Genomic DNA, 15,725 nt, shown 5'->3' with positions numbered 1-15,725 from the left:
TCTCATTTTGGTTAGCAGCTGAGTACTTCACTGACGTGCCACCAAGCCTCCTTATTTTTGACCTGTAGGAGTTTTAAATTTTGGATACAAATCTTTTCTCAGGTAAAACAAAACAACCTGCTGTCATCAAGTTAATTCCAATCAATAGCAACCCCTGTTGGGTTTCCAAGGCTGTAAATCTTTGACAGAAGCAGACTGCCCCATATTTCTTCCATGGAGCAGCTGGTGGGTTTGAGCCACTGACCTTTTGGTTAGTAGCCAAATGCCTTAACCACTACACCACCAGAGCACCTTTTTGTCAGGTATATATTTTGCTAATACTTTCTTACAGCTTGTAGCTTGTAGTTTATTTTCTTAACAATATCCTCTGATGAGAAGTTTTATATTTGATGGTATCTAATTTCTTTTTTTCTTTTGTCTGTGTCCTAAGAAAACTCTGCTTTCCTCCAGGGTACAAAGATAGTCCTGTTTTTGTCTAGTATCTTGATAGATTATATGTTTGCATTTAGGTCTGAGAGCCATCTTAATTTATGTATCATATGTGAGGTTCCATTATATAGGCACGATTGATTAAATCATTGACCGTGTTGTTGAATTCAGTTTCCAGTCCCCCTTTCCTCTGTGAGGATTGGGCTGATACCACACAGCTCAAATTCCCAACCCCCCAATAAATCATGGGTCTTTCTCCAATGGCCAGCCCCCATTCTGAGTCATCTCCTTAGCACACTCTATCCAGGGACCCACCATGAGTCACTTCTTTATTGTAAACTATCAGGTGTGATCTAAGGGGCCCATCATGAATAAGAAAGACATTATTGTTCCAGAAATTCCAAAGGTTTAGGGGGTATCTCCCAGGATCTGGAACAAAGACCAGACATCTCTTTGTTGTTGTTGTTATGTGCCATTGAGTCAGACCTGACTCATAGCGACCCCTCCTTGGGCTTCCAAGGTGGTATCACTATGGAAGTAGATTGCACAACCTTCCTGCCGAGGAGTGGCTGGTGGGTAGACATCTCTCTACATGAGACAAAATATCTTATTACACAGCATGATAATAGTACTTACTTCAAAGAGTTGAAGGAGCCCTGGTGACAGAGTGGCACTTGGCTGCTAACTGAAAAGTTGGTGGTTTGAACCCACCAGCCACCCTGCAGGAGCAAGACATAGCTTCTGCAAAGATGACGGCCTTGGAAACTACATGGGGAAGTTCTGTTTTGTCCTTTCAGGTTGCTATGAGTCGGAATGGACTTTACAGCAGTGGGTTTTTGAGTCATAGGGTTGAAATGAGGATTAAATAAAATAATATGTGTCAGGTGTTTGTTGTGTTGTTGCTGTTAGGTGGTGCCATAAAGTCGGCTCCAACTCATAGCGAACCTATGCCCAACAGAACGAAACACTGCCTGGTCCCTTGCTACACCTGAGACCATTGTTGGAGCCACTGATCAGTCCCTCTTGTTGAGGGCCTTCCCCTTTGTCATTGACCCTCTACTTTCCCAAGCATGACATCCTTCTCCAGGGAATGGTCCTTTCTGACAACATGACCAAAGTAGGTGAGACGAAGTCTGGCCATTCTCGCTTCCAAGGATCATTCCGGCTGTACTTCTTCCAGAACAGATTTGTTCTTTCTTCTGGCAGTCCATGGTACTTTCAGTATTTTGGGCAACATCACAACTCAAAAGCATCAACTCTTCTTCAGTTTTCCTTATTCACTGTCCAGCTTTCGCATGTGTATGAGGCGACTGAAAATACCATGGTGTTTAGAGCACAATGAGCGCTCAGTTCTTGTCAACTGCTGCTCCTAATGTTGCTGCTATTACTGTCTTGTGTCCCTAACCAGGTTGTGGAACCTTAATGAAAAGAACCAAACTAAAACTAAACTCACTGCCGTGAAGTCAAATCCGACTCACAGCGACCCCTCCTTGGGTTTCCGAGGCAGTATCTCTTTGGAAATAGATTGCCCGGTCTTCCCAGGAGTGACTGGTGGGTTTGAACCGCCAGCCTTCTGTTTAGCAGTCAGATGCCTTAGGTACTATGCTACTAGAGCTTAGTGAGAAGGCTATCCTTTAATCTTGGCTCTGTTCCACCACAGGGTCTGGCACCTTGCTATTCCCGTATTAGACGTGCAGTAGAAGTTATGGAGTGGACAGCCCCTGAGGAATGTTCTCTTCCCTAGAGAGAAGAGGCCCGGAGGAGACACATCCACCTGCACATGGAAGGCGCGCTCACTGCGCGGGACAAGGTCGGCGTGCAGGACTTCGTGCTGTTGGACGCGTACACCAGCGAATCTGCCTTTGTGGACAACCTCCGCAAGCGTTTCAGCAAGAACCTCATCTATGTAACTTAACCCCTTTCCCAGCCCTCTTTCTGGAATGGTTCCCTCTCTGCTTCACAGCCTTGATGCTGTAGAACAAAAACCAAACAACCAAACTCGCTGCCACTAAGTCAGTTCCAACTCACAGCAACCCCTGTGGGGTTTCTAAGGTGGTAAATCTTTATGGAAGCCGATCTCCCCATCTTCCTTCCATGGAGTGGCTGGTGGGTTTGAACCAATGACCTTCTGGTTAGCAGCCAGATGCCTTATCCACTACACCACCAGAGCTCCTTAGGTTCTAGCACAGTATTTCTCTATTAGGTTAGCCTCTAAAGGACAGTGTCACAAGAATGCTTTGATCCTTTGTGTTAAGGCTGTTAATAGGGCCAATGACAGAGACCCAATTTAAACCCGCCTCAGCCCCTAATAAGGAGCCCTAATGTGCAATGGTTAAACACCTACCTGCTAACTGGAGGATTGGCAGTTCAAACCCACCAGCCACTCTACAGGAAAAGAAGACTGGGTGTATAGCTCCCATAAATATTATAGTAAAGGAAACCCTAGGGGCAGTTCTGCTCTGCTACACGGGGTCATTATGAGTTGGAATCAACTTGACAGCACAAACAAGAGCCCTAAAAGGGACTCTACTACCTTATGTAACTTTAGGATCCCGGAATGGATCTAAGGTCTCAGATCCCTTCAGGAGGCTTTCTTCATCCATCTCCCCACCCTTCTTTCCTTGGAGCTGTCACAGAGTCATCCTGCATGCTCTGTTTAAAATAACCAAGAGATGTATTGGGAGAAAAGGCAGTTTGAGCCAGGACTCTCACAAAGTGAAAGTTGGAGTGCTGCTGGGCTGGAGTTCTATGGCTGTATTTGTATAGCAAGAGTGGGAACTTTAGGGTGCAGTATTCTGATTAGTACTTGATGAGGTAAGGTAGTTTAGGGCAGGCTGTCTGGAAGCAGGGCTTTTGCTATAATCGGTTTGTGAAATATATGTGAATTATGGGGATTGGATATCATGTCTTACAAGGGGGTTTCAAGGTGGTCACAAGCTGTTTACATGATGGATTTTTGGAGAACAAATGGTAGAACATCTTATAGGGTGAGTTTTGTGAGCTTCCTCTTGTAGTGAAATGCCAGACTTACACTCTGCTAGAAATAAGAACAAAGAGTCTTAAAAAAACCAGGACCAGCAAAATGGAGTAGATGGAGCTGGGCTGAAACCTGAGCCAACCCCTCTCAGAAGAACCAGCCACTCGACTTTCAAAATCTCTTAAAATTAACTTCCTTCTCAGGCAGGCTCTCTTCTTATGGTGGCAAGATGGTTGCCAGCAGATTCAGGCTGTCATTTTATCAGCTTAGTATGGCTACAAGGAGCCCTGGCAGTGTAATGTTTAGTGTTCAGCTGCTAACCAGAAGGTTGGTGGTTCTAACCTGCCAGCTGGTCTGCAGGAGAAAGATGTGGCAGTCTGATTCCATATAGATTACAGCCTTGGAAACCCTATGGGGTGATTCTACTCTGACCTATAGGGTTGCTGTGAGTTGGAATGTCCCGAGGCATTGAGAAGCTTCACTACTGGGAAGTTGTTGTTGTTATGTGCCGTCGAGTCGGCCCCGACTCATAGCGACCCCTCCTTGGGTTTCCGAGGCAGTATCACTACGGAAGTAGGATTGCCCAACCTTCCTTCTGAGGAGTGGCTGGTGGGTTTGAACCGCCAGCCTTCTGGTTAGCAGTCAAGTGCTTTAGCCACTATGCTACCAGAGCTCCTTACTACTGGGAAGAGAGCATGTCTTCTGGAACAGAGTTCTAGTGAATGTCACAGAGCAGATACTAGTTGGCTCTCATTGGCTGTTTTTTGAGTCATGTGCCCATCTCTTAACCAATCCTGATGGCTAGAAATGATTCATATTCTGATTGGCCAGGCAGGGCTACTCAGACCCACCCCTCAGGCCTGAAGTCACTGCCCCTCAGCCACATGGACAGAGAGCTGGGGAAGAGGGTTCCTCAAATGAATTTGTTAGAAGAAGGGGGGCATTGATGCCAGACTGGCAAAAAATAGGACATATCTGCCACTATTTCCCGCTCCCATCCATCCATCCGCCTACATACCCACTTCACCAGAACTCTTCTCAGGTTGAAATTCTCATTTCTAGTGAGGCCTGGTTTTCCTTAAATTCTCCATTTATCACCCTACTCTAATTTGATTGGTCCATTTCAATTTTCAGGTAAATTCTCTAAACTCCACAGTGTATGTGTGGAGTGGGAAGCATTATGAAAATTATTTCATTTCATTGAGATTTTTATTAGCTTTTGCTAAGAATAAATTATAAATAGAAGCATTTGTTAAAATATGTTTTGTAGTCATCGTGTTTGTAACAGTGACTGTGGTTTAGTCTTGAAATATTGAAACCAGGTTAACAGGAGACATAAGGAAGGGGTCCTTAGAGTATTTCCTGTATTAAGTACTTTCAGAAATAGCACTCTTAATGGTGGAAATAGAAAAAAAAAATTAAACCGATTTTATGTGGGAACAACATAGTATTGTGTGGGAACGACATGGTGTTGTGTGGGAACGACATGGTGTTGTGTGGGAACGACATGGTGTGGATAAATATAAGTAGGGTGATGAGATTGCCATGGCTAAAGTCAGTGTTTCAGACGTAACAGAGAGATTTCAGATACTGTATTCCACCCTGGAAAATTAGATTTGTATTGACTGAAGCCATGCAGAATTTTAGTCAAAACGTTGCCGTTCTGTGCCAGTGAGTTGGTGCCAGCTCACAGCGATCTGTGGAACAGAGTAGAAGTGCCCCATAGGGTTTCCGAGGCTGAAATCTTGATGAGAGCAACCCCCCAGGTCTTTCTTCCATGGAGCAGCTGGGTGGACTTGAACCGCCAACCTTCAGGTAAGCATCTGCGAGGTTAACCATTGTGGCCACCAGGGCTCTTTTAATCCAAATACAGCTCTCTATTCCACTTTTCTCTTGGATTTCCTCTAGTAGATTAGAAACATCAGTTGGAACGTTTTTAGCGAATCTGAGTGTAGGCTTTGGTCCCTCCAGCATTTGAGACTGTAATGGAAAATGGTAACATCAGACCCAGAATCTGAAAACACCAAAGGATGTATTTGTTGTTGACGGTTGCCACTGAGTGGATTCTGACTCATGGTGACCCCGTGTGTGCAGAGAACTGCTTCACGCGGTTTTCAAGGCTGTGGCCTTTCAGAAACAGGTCGCCAGACCTGTCTTCCAAGGTGCCCCTGGGTAGGTTCGAACTGGCAACCTTTCAGTGCTTCAGTAGTCGAGCGCATAGCCATTACTCCACCCAGGACTGGTGCTAAATACAGATGTATTTAGATCATAAGAAACCTAAGCATTTATGTTTTCTATGTAAGAGTTTGGAGCTCCATTTATTCATAAGCACCTTCCAAGAAGTCTTACACTAGTGACTGTCTTACAAATATGAGTAATTGAACAACTTCTGAACATTAATGGAATCTAACACTGAAATCTCCTCAGAAGGAAGGTTGGGCAATCCTACTTCCGTAGTGATACTGCCTCGGAAACCCAAGGAGGGGTCGCTATGAGTCGGGGCCAACTCGACGGCAAATAACAACAACAACAACAACAACACTGAAATCTAGGGAAATACATCCCAATGGTGGGAATATTTGCCCAACGTTAGATGGCTAATCTATAGTCTTCCTGCTTTCACCTTGTAGCCAGAGAGCCCTTTGGGGACTAGAAATTATATCATGCCCACTTCACTCTTAAAAGCATGGTGGCCATGTTCCTTACTCATTCTATCTCTCATTACCCTATTTACATCTTCCTAAATACTTTGTGTCTAAGGCATCTGACTGCTAACCAGAAGGCTGGTGGTTCAAACCCACCAGCCACTCCTTGGAAGGAAGATAGGGCAATCTACTTCCGTAGTGATACTGTCTTGGAAACCCAAGGAGGGGTCACTATGAGTCGGGTCCAACTCGAGGACACATAACAACAACAACAACAAATACTTTGTACTTTCTATAGAAGCGTATTTTGTTCATGTATAAACATTGTGGGCAGGTGTTTCATTTCAGTGGGGGAGGAGCATCACTGCTTCATCATCCACTGCATTTTTAATAAAACCTCAATTCTCGTGTGATCTGAACCCCACCCCCTCCAACATCATCTCTTCCCACTCTCATCTTCCTCATTGGACTACAGCCACACTAACCACCAGTGCTACCAGCCTGCCACACTCATCCCTTCAGCCTGAATTATCCTTCCTACCTATCTTTATTTACAGCTGGCTCCTCCTCAAAATCTCAGGTTAGATGCTGCCTTCTTAAAGAAGACTTCTCTAAGCCTACTAGCATGGTGGCCATCTTCCTGACTCATTCAGTCTCTCATTGCATTATTTATATCTTTCTAAATACATATCTCTGATTGAAGCGATCTTGATCCCTTGGTTGGCTGTCTGTCCTTAGACCATGATAGCAGATACCCCACCATGCTACATCTCAGCACTGAATGAACACACGTGGATCAGAGTGTGTGATGGTCTTCTGCTGTACCATTTGTATGGTGGAATTCTCACTAGTGCTTTGGTCCATTCCTCTAGACATACATTGGGACCCTGCTTGTGTCCGTGAATCCATACCAGGAACTTGGAATCTACACCATGAGCCAAATGGAACTTTATCAAGGGGTCAACTTCTTTGAACGACCACCACATGTGTAAGTAGCATCCACAGGGTCATTGTTATGGATTCGATCTTATCCCCCAAAAATACATGTTTTGAATCCTAGCCTGGTGGCACAGTGGTTAAGTACTCGGCTGTTACCCAAAAGGTCGGTGGTTGGAACCCACTAGCTGCTCTGTGGGACAAAGGTGTGGTTATCTGCTTCTGTAAAGATTACAGTTCTGGAAACCCTGTGGGGCGGTTCTGCTCTGTCCTGGTGGATCACCATGAGTCCGAATTGACTCTTTGGGAATGGGTTTGTCTTTTTGTTTTAGGCATGTAGTTGTCATCCCTTGTGAGAATGGATTGTCTTTGTTACTTATGAGACAGAATTAGTGTAGGGTGTGTATTGGGTGAATCTCTTACAAGACGTCAGAGGAGCCGATGGAGGAAGCCGAGGTGGGGGAAGCCACGTGTCAACCCACGTGAAGATCGCCCAGGAGCAGAAGCTCCTCCAGAGCTGACAGACAGAAACCGCCTTCCCCGGAGCCAGCGCCCTGAATTCAGACTTGGAGCCTCCCAACTGTGCCAAGGGAGCTCGGGCGGCATAGTGCCTAAGGCATTTGATTGCTAACCAGAAGGCTGAGGGGTCGCTATGAGTCAGGTCCAACTTGACCGGGAGTGAGTTTGGTTTTGGGTTCGGTTAAACTGTGAGAAAATAAACTTCTGTTTGTTAAAGCCACCCCTTGTGGTATTTGTGTATAGCAGCACAAGATAACTAAGAGTGTCCTCAACAGGAATATTTCCCTGGTTCTTTACTTCCTTTCTCTTCTCTTTTCTCCTTAACCCCCTCTCCCTTTCCCTCTTCCTCCCTCCCACCCACCCACTCTTTATCCTTCCCTCCCTCCTTCCCCCTTTCCTTCCTCCCAAATCCTTTTTGCATCTTCCTTAGGTTCTATTCAATATTTAAACTGCTACAGTCTTGTAAAACAAGTCTTTCAGAGCAGAAGAAAACTAGCAGGTAATTATCAAGTCTCAAATCTCAGCTTAAATATGGGTGAGAGGCAGAATTCTGTATAACCGCTGAGAGATCTCGGAGTGTGGCTAGAAAGGGATCTTCTCTGGGAAGTGGGGTGTTACAGTGCCATCTACTGGTGCCCCAGTATCATGGCCGCTAAAGAGAATGTCCATTGGTGGGCACTGTCCTCCCAGGATTAGGATCCTTAAGATGAGTCAATTCTGCCTAGTCTGTACGTGACTCAGGCTTTTCTGAATTTCCCAGTTCTCCTCCCTGGTTGACTTCAGGGTAATATTTAAGTTCTCCCCAAATTTCCTTTGTGACTCAATGATTCCACTTCCCAAGGCATTTATAAACTTTTCTGTCCCCACCAGTGATTTCTAAAATAGCCTGCTTTCAGGTTTTGGATTGTGATAAGGTTTTACTCCCCAACTGCCACCGTGCTGCTTTTTGATCTTGGAGACAAGTCCCTTAGAATAATTTACCTCTTTCCCTAAAGATCCTACAGAAGATTCTGAATCCTTCTGGTTTCCTGCTTCTACATTCTCAGTACTCCAGATTTGGAGGCAAAGAGAAAATGAGATCTTTGTGAATTTACTGAGTTAGTTAGTAATTAGACAAGATGTCATTGCCACTTGCAATTAATAGAATGTCTCAGGGCTGTAATCTAGCACCTGGCTTGTTTTTATAAGATAGTTGGTAGATTTTAAAAATCAAATTTGGTAAATTTTGAAACATATTTCCATGATGGGCCACGTTTCACCCGAACACCTCTACTATTTGAGTTTTTTTAAATTTTTATTCTAGTAAAACATATACAACAGGATATTTGCTTTTCTTTGTTTATTGTAAAATATATATATAATATATGTCTAACATTTGTTACACGTACAATTCGGTGATACCAGTTCCATCCATTATGGTGGGTACCATCACCAATACCAAAAACCAAACTCACTGCCATTGAGTCGACCGACTCATAGCGACCCCTCCTTGGATTTCCGAGGCGGTATCACTACGAAAGTAGATTGCCCAACCTTCCTTCCGAGGAGTGGCTGGTGGGTCCAGTCAAATGCCTTAGCACTATGCCACCAATGGCTCCTATCAGTTGTTAAATGTTCTAACATTTTTAAACTTACAATTCAGTGATGTTAATTACATTACATTCACCTTCCTGTGCAACTATCAGTGATATCCATTTTTGAAAATTTTTCATCACCCCAAACAAACTCAGCACCCCTTAAGCAATCTTGTTGTGTTGTTAGGTGCCATTGAGTCGATTTCAGCTTACCATGACCCCATGTGACAGAGTAAACTACCCCAATGAATTTTCTAGGTTGCAGTCTTCATGGAAGCAGATCATAAGGTCTTTCTCTCACGGAGCTGTTGGGTAGGTTTGAACTGCCAACCTTTCGGTTAACAGCCAAGGGCTAACCATGGTGCTGGCAGTGTTCCTCCTTAAGCACTAACTCTCTGTTCTGGCTACCTAGTGCCACTCTAGGGGTGGGTGAAAGCCCCTCAACATTGGGGTCCAGCTCTGCCTCCTGCTCCCAGCCCATTGGAGCTAGAGGCGTTTCTTCACTCAGATAGCTGCTGGCTGCTGAGGCTGAGAAGCCCCAAGGTTGACAAGTAAAAAGGCACAGTCCTGATGTTACCAAACCACACAGCAGGCCATCAACTTAAGTCCATTATAAGTCCCAAGTATGGCAGGCTGCTGAACAATGACACAGCTACATGCAGGGTCCAAGCGTGCCATAGGCTAGAGACCATTCCCAAGGCTTCTCCTTAAATACAGGAAGCAGACCACATCCCAAAGGCTACTCAGCTGCTTGTGGTAGATCCCGCCATAAAGTTGATTGCCGGTCTCCTCATGGGGATTAACTACCACCAGCTGCCCAACCACTCAACCAGGCCCAGCCAAGTTGACATACAAACATAACTACCACACTCCCCCATTTTGATCTCTTTCCCCAGTCCACTAATAAACTTGTGTTGCTCTGCATTTTACTGTTGTACATAGTTCTTGTAAGGGGGATCATCCAATAATATGTGTCCTTTTGTGTGTCTCTTATGTGAGTTTTGACATGTAGTGTACTTTGTTTGATCACTGAATGAATGGGTGGGTCATGCTGAGGACTGAGATCTGTTTGAGCTCACTGTCCTCACACCACAGTCTAGGTGTGGCTTTCTGGAGGCAGGACACTTTGTCCTGCTCTGCTGGGGGCCAGAGCCAAGAAAAGTGGCTTTAAGGTCACTCTGTTTCTATTCCACTCCTGCAGCTACGCTATAGCTGACAACGCTTACCGTATGATGTGCTCGGAGCTAAATAACCACTTCATCCTCATCTCTGGGGAGAGTGGGGCAGGGAAAACGGAGGCCTCCAAGAAGATTCTCCAGTATTTTGCAGTGACCTGTCCAATGACTGAGTCCCTACAGATCACCCGCGACAGACTGCTGCTGTCCAATCCAGTGCTGGAGGTAAGCCATTCATCTACGGTCTTGGAGGACCATCAGAGGGGAATCCTAACAAGGTCACTACGTATGAAGACTCTTCTGATTGGGCAGGTCAGTCAAGATGGGCACACCACTGTCTGGGAGTTAAGGAAACGGCTCCCACAGGTGGTGTCATCGTCAAGGGCATGACCTTGAAGTCCAGTGACTTTGACTCTAATCCTAGCGCAGCCATATACCAGCAAGCTTCAGGAGGCCACCCTACCTCTCAGAGCCTGTTTCCCCATTGGTGGACTGGGTCTACTCATGATACCTACCTCTTAGGGAGGTTTTGAGAATGAAATGAGATGGACACACAGCAGAAGTAGCAAACAATAACATAATACTTTAAGATTTATTAACATTATTAATTAAGGTCATTTTGATTACTTTTCTGTGATTACAATGAACTGATTTGCTGGCTGATCTGGAAAAAGTCATGTCCTTTGATGTTCTTGTTGCCCTTTCTATAAAAGATGATGATTATGGGGGAAGGACTTTGCCCAGAAGACCCTTCAGGCTCCACAACATGCCTTTTTGATGTAAGGGAGGGGTCTGGTGTTGGCGCCTGTCAACTGTGCCTTCTCGGGAAACAAGAGCCTGGGGTCCTGTGTACTGCTCGCTCCTTAGGCCATTGCTAATACATGACTAAACTGGGTTCTTAAAAAGCAAAAAACAAACCTACTACCATTGAGTTGATTCTGACTCACAGCAACCCCCATAAGGTTTCCAAGACTGTAAATCTTTACCACAGCAGACTGCCTCACCTTTCTCTGGCAGAGCAGCTGGTGGGTTCAAACTGCTGACCTCTTGATTAGTAGCCAAATATCTTATCCACTGTACCAGTAGACTGGGTTCTTTAGACAAGACGTTTTCCTGGAGTCCAGGCCCAGTATTTGGCCTGGAGTCTTCTGTGCTTAGTGGACTAGTGAGTCTCCTCTGTAAAAGAGAGTTTGGCTTTCACCCCTTGCTCACCCTTCTTCCTCCATTCCCATGAGCATGTTATTTAGGATAAGGAATTTGACAAGCATGGGGAGTTTAAACGACAATGAATGCCAATTTGGTTCAGCCAAACCTTCTCCCTCTATTTTGTATTTCAAGGCTTTTGGAAATGCCAAAACACTCCGGAATGACAACTCCAGCAGATTTGGAAAATACATGGACATACAGTTTGACTTCAAGGTATGCTGATGCTCCTCGTACTGGTGACCTCTAAATTTACCAGAGATGGAAACCCAACTCAAGGGAGTATCAGGGACAACAGGGATTTTTTGGCTCGAGTGAACTATCAAGAGTTAGTACCAGTTTTAGGAAATACATATTGAAACCACAGTGAGATACCTTTCTGTACCCTTTGTTTTTGTTGTTGTTGTTGACTGCCTTCAAGTTGGCTCGCAATTCATGGCAACCCATGCACAATGGAACAAATGGCTACCCAGTCCCATGCCATCCCCGTGATCGCCCGCACAGTGGACAGTGCTCCACTGTGATCACAGGGTTCTCATCAGCCTGTTTTCAGCAGTTGATTGACAGGACTTTCTTCCTAGTCTGGAAGCTCCACTGAAACCTGTTCAGCCTCATAGCAATATGCAAGCCATTACCATCAGATAGACGGTGGCTGCTTGTGAGGTACATTAGGCAGGACTCAAACTCAGGTCTCCTGAGTGGAAGGCGAGAATTCTACCACGGATCCACTGAGGACCTGTCTGCCCTCTGCAGGGGCAACATCAGGAAGGCTGATGATAGCAGGTGTTAGTAAAGATATGGATCGTTAGGAACTCTTACACATTGTTGACAGGGTGTGAACAGGTGCAACGCCTTTGGAAAACAATATATTACCTTATGGAGTTGACATGTAGTCTGGGGTGCAGTCGTTCGACTCCCAAAGAGGTCCCTAGAGATGTGAGCTGGAAACGTGCACAACATGTCCACAAGAGAGCAGCAGCACTGCTCATGGAGAGAGCAGTGGGGACCACCAACACGTATAGAAAGGACGGAATGTCCATCCAGAGCTAACAGCTAGTTAAATTGTGATGTGTTCACACAGTGGGGTATGTATTATACAACACTGAGAGCTAACGAGCTGCAGACACACATAACATGGACAGTGTTAGGGGCCATGTTTTGTCCACCAAAACGTATGCTGAAGTCCTAACTCCCTAGTACCTGTCAATCTGACCCATATTGGAGATAAGGTCTTTGAAGATCTTACCCGTTAACATGAGGTCGTACTGGAGTAGGATGGCTCCTACCTACTCCAGTATGACTGGTGTCCTTGAAAAATGGGAGAAGAGACACAGACACAGAGGGGATGGCAGCAGGGATTGCTGGGGCTGCCAGACAGCGGGGAGATGATGCTCCTGGAGGCTTGGAAGGGAGCCTGGCGCTGCTGACACCCTGACGTTGGACTCAGCCTTAGGCATGTACTGTGCATCAGTGTGACGCAATTTTTATAAAGCTCAAAGACAAGCTAACAATATGCTATTTAGGCAAGCGTTCTTATGTGACAGAGGTCAGTACGCTTTCCATCAAAGGGCAGATAGGAAAGATTTTAGGCTTCATGGGCCATACAGTCTCTGTCACAGCTTGACCTCTGCTGCTGGAGTGTGAAAACGGTCACAACAGGGAACAAGTGTGTGTGGTGGGCCAGACAGAATGTAAATGGGACTTAGTAAGTGAGGAAGAGCGACACATTTCTCAAGGACACACACTTCCAAGTTGCATGGTGACACTGTGGACCGGAGAACTAGATGAGTGTTGATGTTGCAACCAAAGGCTAATGCCAGTCCCTCTGGTGGACTTTGAAAAAAATATAATAGCTACGTGTCAGGATTGACTTGATGGCAGTGGTTGAGTATGTATGTTTTAAAACTTTTTTTTAGAAGTTCAACACATGCTGAAAAAGTACAGCTGAATGAGTTTTTACATATGTATTCTCCCGTGTGACTACCACTTAGATAAAGATACAAAAAAAAGTCTAGAACTCAGAAAGCTGTCCTGACCTTCCCTGGTGGTGTCCCCCTTCCCAAAGATGACCACTGGTCTGATCTCTATAATATAGATTATTTTTGCTGGTTCTTGAAGTTCCTATCAATGGAATTATACAGTATGTATTATTTTGTCTGGCTTCTTTCAAGCAATGTTATGTCTGTGAGTTGCTCCATGTTGTTACATGTAGCAGTTGTTCATTTTCTAACCATGTGAGTATGTCACAATGTATCCATTCTCCTGTTGATGGTGATTTTTAATTTGGGGCTATTACAGACAGTGCTATGAACATTCTTGCACATGTCTTTTAGGCGATATAAGCACTCATTTAAGTTGAATATATACCTGGAAATAGATTGCTAGGTTCTCACCATCAATGTTATAATAATTAACGAGAGTTGCAGTTGCTCCACAGCCTTGCCAACATTTGGTATTGTCAGCCCTTTTAGTTTTAAACATGCTGATGGGGTATAGTGGTTTTTCATTGTGATTTAAATTTGTCGCACCCTCATAATTAGTGAAATTTTGCTTATGGGCCAGTTAAAAATCCCCTTACATATTCAAGTCTTTCATCCATTTTTAATTAGGTTGTCTGGGTTTTTTCCTAACTGATTTGCAATAATTCTACAAATGTTCTGGAATACAAATCCTTTATTGGGAATAATAATTAAGATACAAGTATGAAATTGACACACTTGTTCTGTTTATTGATAGATAAAAAGGCCAATGGACCAGAACAGAGTCTAGAGAGACTCACACATATATGTTCATATGATTTATAACAAAAATATCACTTTGATTTGGTAGGGTTAGGATTGTTTTTGTGATAAATACTCACTGCCATAGAGTGGGATCCGACTCATAGTGACCCCTCCTTGGGTTTCTGAGGCATATCATTATGGAAGTGGATTACCCAACCTTCCTTCTAAGGAGTGGCTGGTGGGTTTGAACCACCAGCCTTCTGGTTAGCAGTCAAGTGCTTTAGGCACTACGCCACCAGAACTCCTTTGTAATAAATGGTGCTGATCAAGTGGATATCCATATAGATAAAAAGACTTTTGACCCCTACCTCACTCCATACACAAAAAATAATTTGTGATAGATTATAATTCTAAATGTGAAAGCTAAAACATTCATGCTTCTAGACAAAAACATTTTTGAGGCCTGGGGTGGGCAAGGATCTTTCTAAACAGAACCCAGAAAGCACCAATCATAGAAGATTCAAAGATTGGACTTGATTAAAATTAAGAACTTTCTTTCATCAGAAGACACCAGGAGGAGGCTGGCTTGACTGCCGCTGCCGCTGCATTTTCATTCTGTTTTGAAGGGCATTCCTGTCGGTGGGCATATCATCAGCTACTTGATAGAAAAGTCTCGAGTCGTCCATCAAAACCAGGGTGAGCGAAACTTCCACATCTTCTACCAGCTGCTCGAGGGGGGTGAAGAGGAGCTCCTTGCTTACCTGGGACTTGAGCGAGACCCCCAGCTGTATAAATACCTCTCACAGGTTGGGACGACCAGCACCTGGCTCTGGTGGCCCTTTTGAGGGAGGGGTTGGGCGGGGGTGGAGGCTGTTCTGGGATATTCCAGCACGTCCTCTTTACTATTCTGAATGCACTCTACTTACTGATTCCTTGAGACTTTGCATAAGCAAGCTAACCCCTCTCCTTTTATTACTGGGAGGTCTACCATCTCAGTACCATCACCAGTGTTTGGTGATGGATCCTCAGCCCTGGCAGAAACTAATATCAGCTCAAGAGGCTCAAGAGTGTTTTAAAAACACAAATGCTTGGGCCCTACCTGCCAGAGAGTCAGATTCGGGAGGTGGAACTTGGTATCGGGGTGCTTTGGAATGCTGCCCTGCTGATTGTCATGCTCGGCCGGGGTGAGAACTCCAGGTCTGGCTGTGATGGAGACTCCCTGCCAGAATGTATCCACAACCAACCTGACTTCATTCTGCTCTCACAGCTTGTTCTGCAAAGCCTTTCTCCCACCTTCCTGCCTTCCCTTCTGAGAACTGGAAGGTGCAAGATGAGCACAGGTGCAGCCCCTTCCTCCAAATACTCCCAGGACCTAGTGTTGCAAAACTGACTTCCCCGTGCTAACTTTTCCTGCGTCTGCACCACTGCTGTGCGCTGCTGGTCGGTTCGACCCCTGGTGACCCCATGGGACACAGCAGAGCTGGCCTGTCAGGTTTTCTAGGCCGTAATCTTCATGGAAGCAGATCACCAGATCTTTCTCCCAC

At 45.0% G+C, this 15,725-nt stretch overlaps 1 protein-coding gene across 1 annotated transcript in view; it reads left to right on the top strand.

Moving 5' to 3' along the window:
* Nucleotides 1-2,209: 2,209 nt before the first annotated feature.
* Nucleotides 2,210-15,725, top strand: part of MYO1H (myosin IH) — a 49,150-nt gene continuing 35,634 nt past the window's right edge. The window contains exons 1-5 of the mRNA XM_007954998.1: nucleotides 2,210-2,335; nucleotides 6,924-7,039; nucleotides 10,282-10,480; nucleotides 11,594-11,674; nucleotides 14,808-14,987. Of these exons, the coding sequence (XP_007953189.1) occupies nucleotides 2,210-2,335; nucleotides 6,924-7,039; nucleotides 10,282-10,480; nucleotides 11,594-11,674; nucleotides 14,808-14,987 (702 nt within the window). The remainder of the gene's footprint in view (nucleotides 2,336-6,923; nucleotides 7,040-10,281; nucleotides 10,481-11,593; nucleotides 11,675-14,807; nucleotides 14,988-15,725) is intronic.

Source organism: Orycteropus afer, unplaced genomic scaffold, assembly GCF_000298275.1.
Source record: "Orycteropus afer afer isolate SDZICR_OR568_19922 unplaced genomic scaffold, OryAfe1.0 scaffold00487, whole genome shotgun sequence".
Classification (NCBI taxonomy): domain Eukaryota; kingdom Metazoa; phylum Chordata; class Mammalia; order Tubulidentata; family Orycteropodidae; genus Orycteropus; species Orycteropus afer.
Note: the sequence above shows the minus strand (reverse complement) of the source record. Positions and strands in the feature narration are given on the sequence as shown.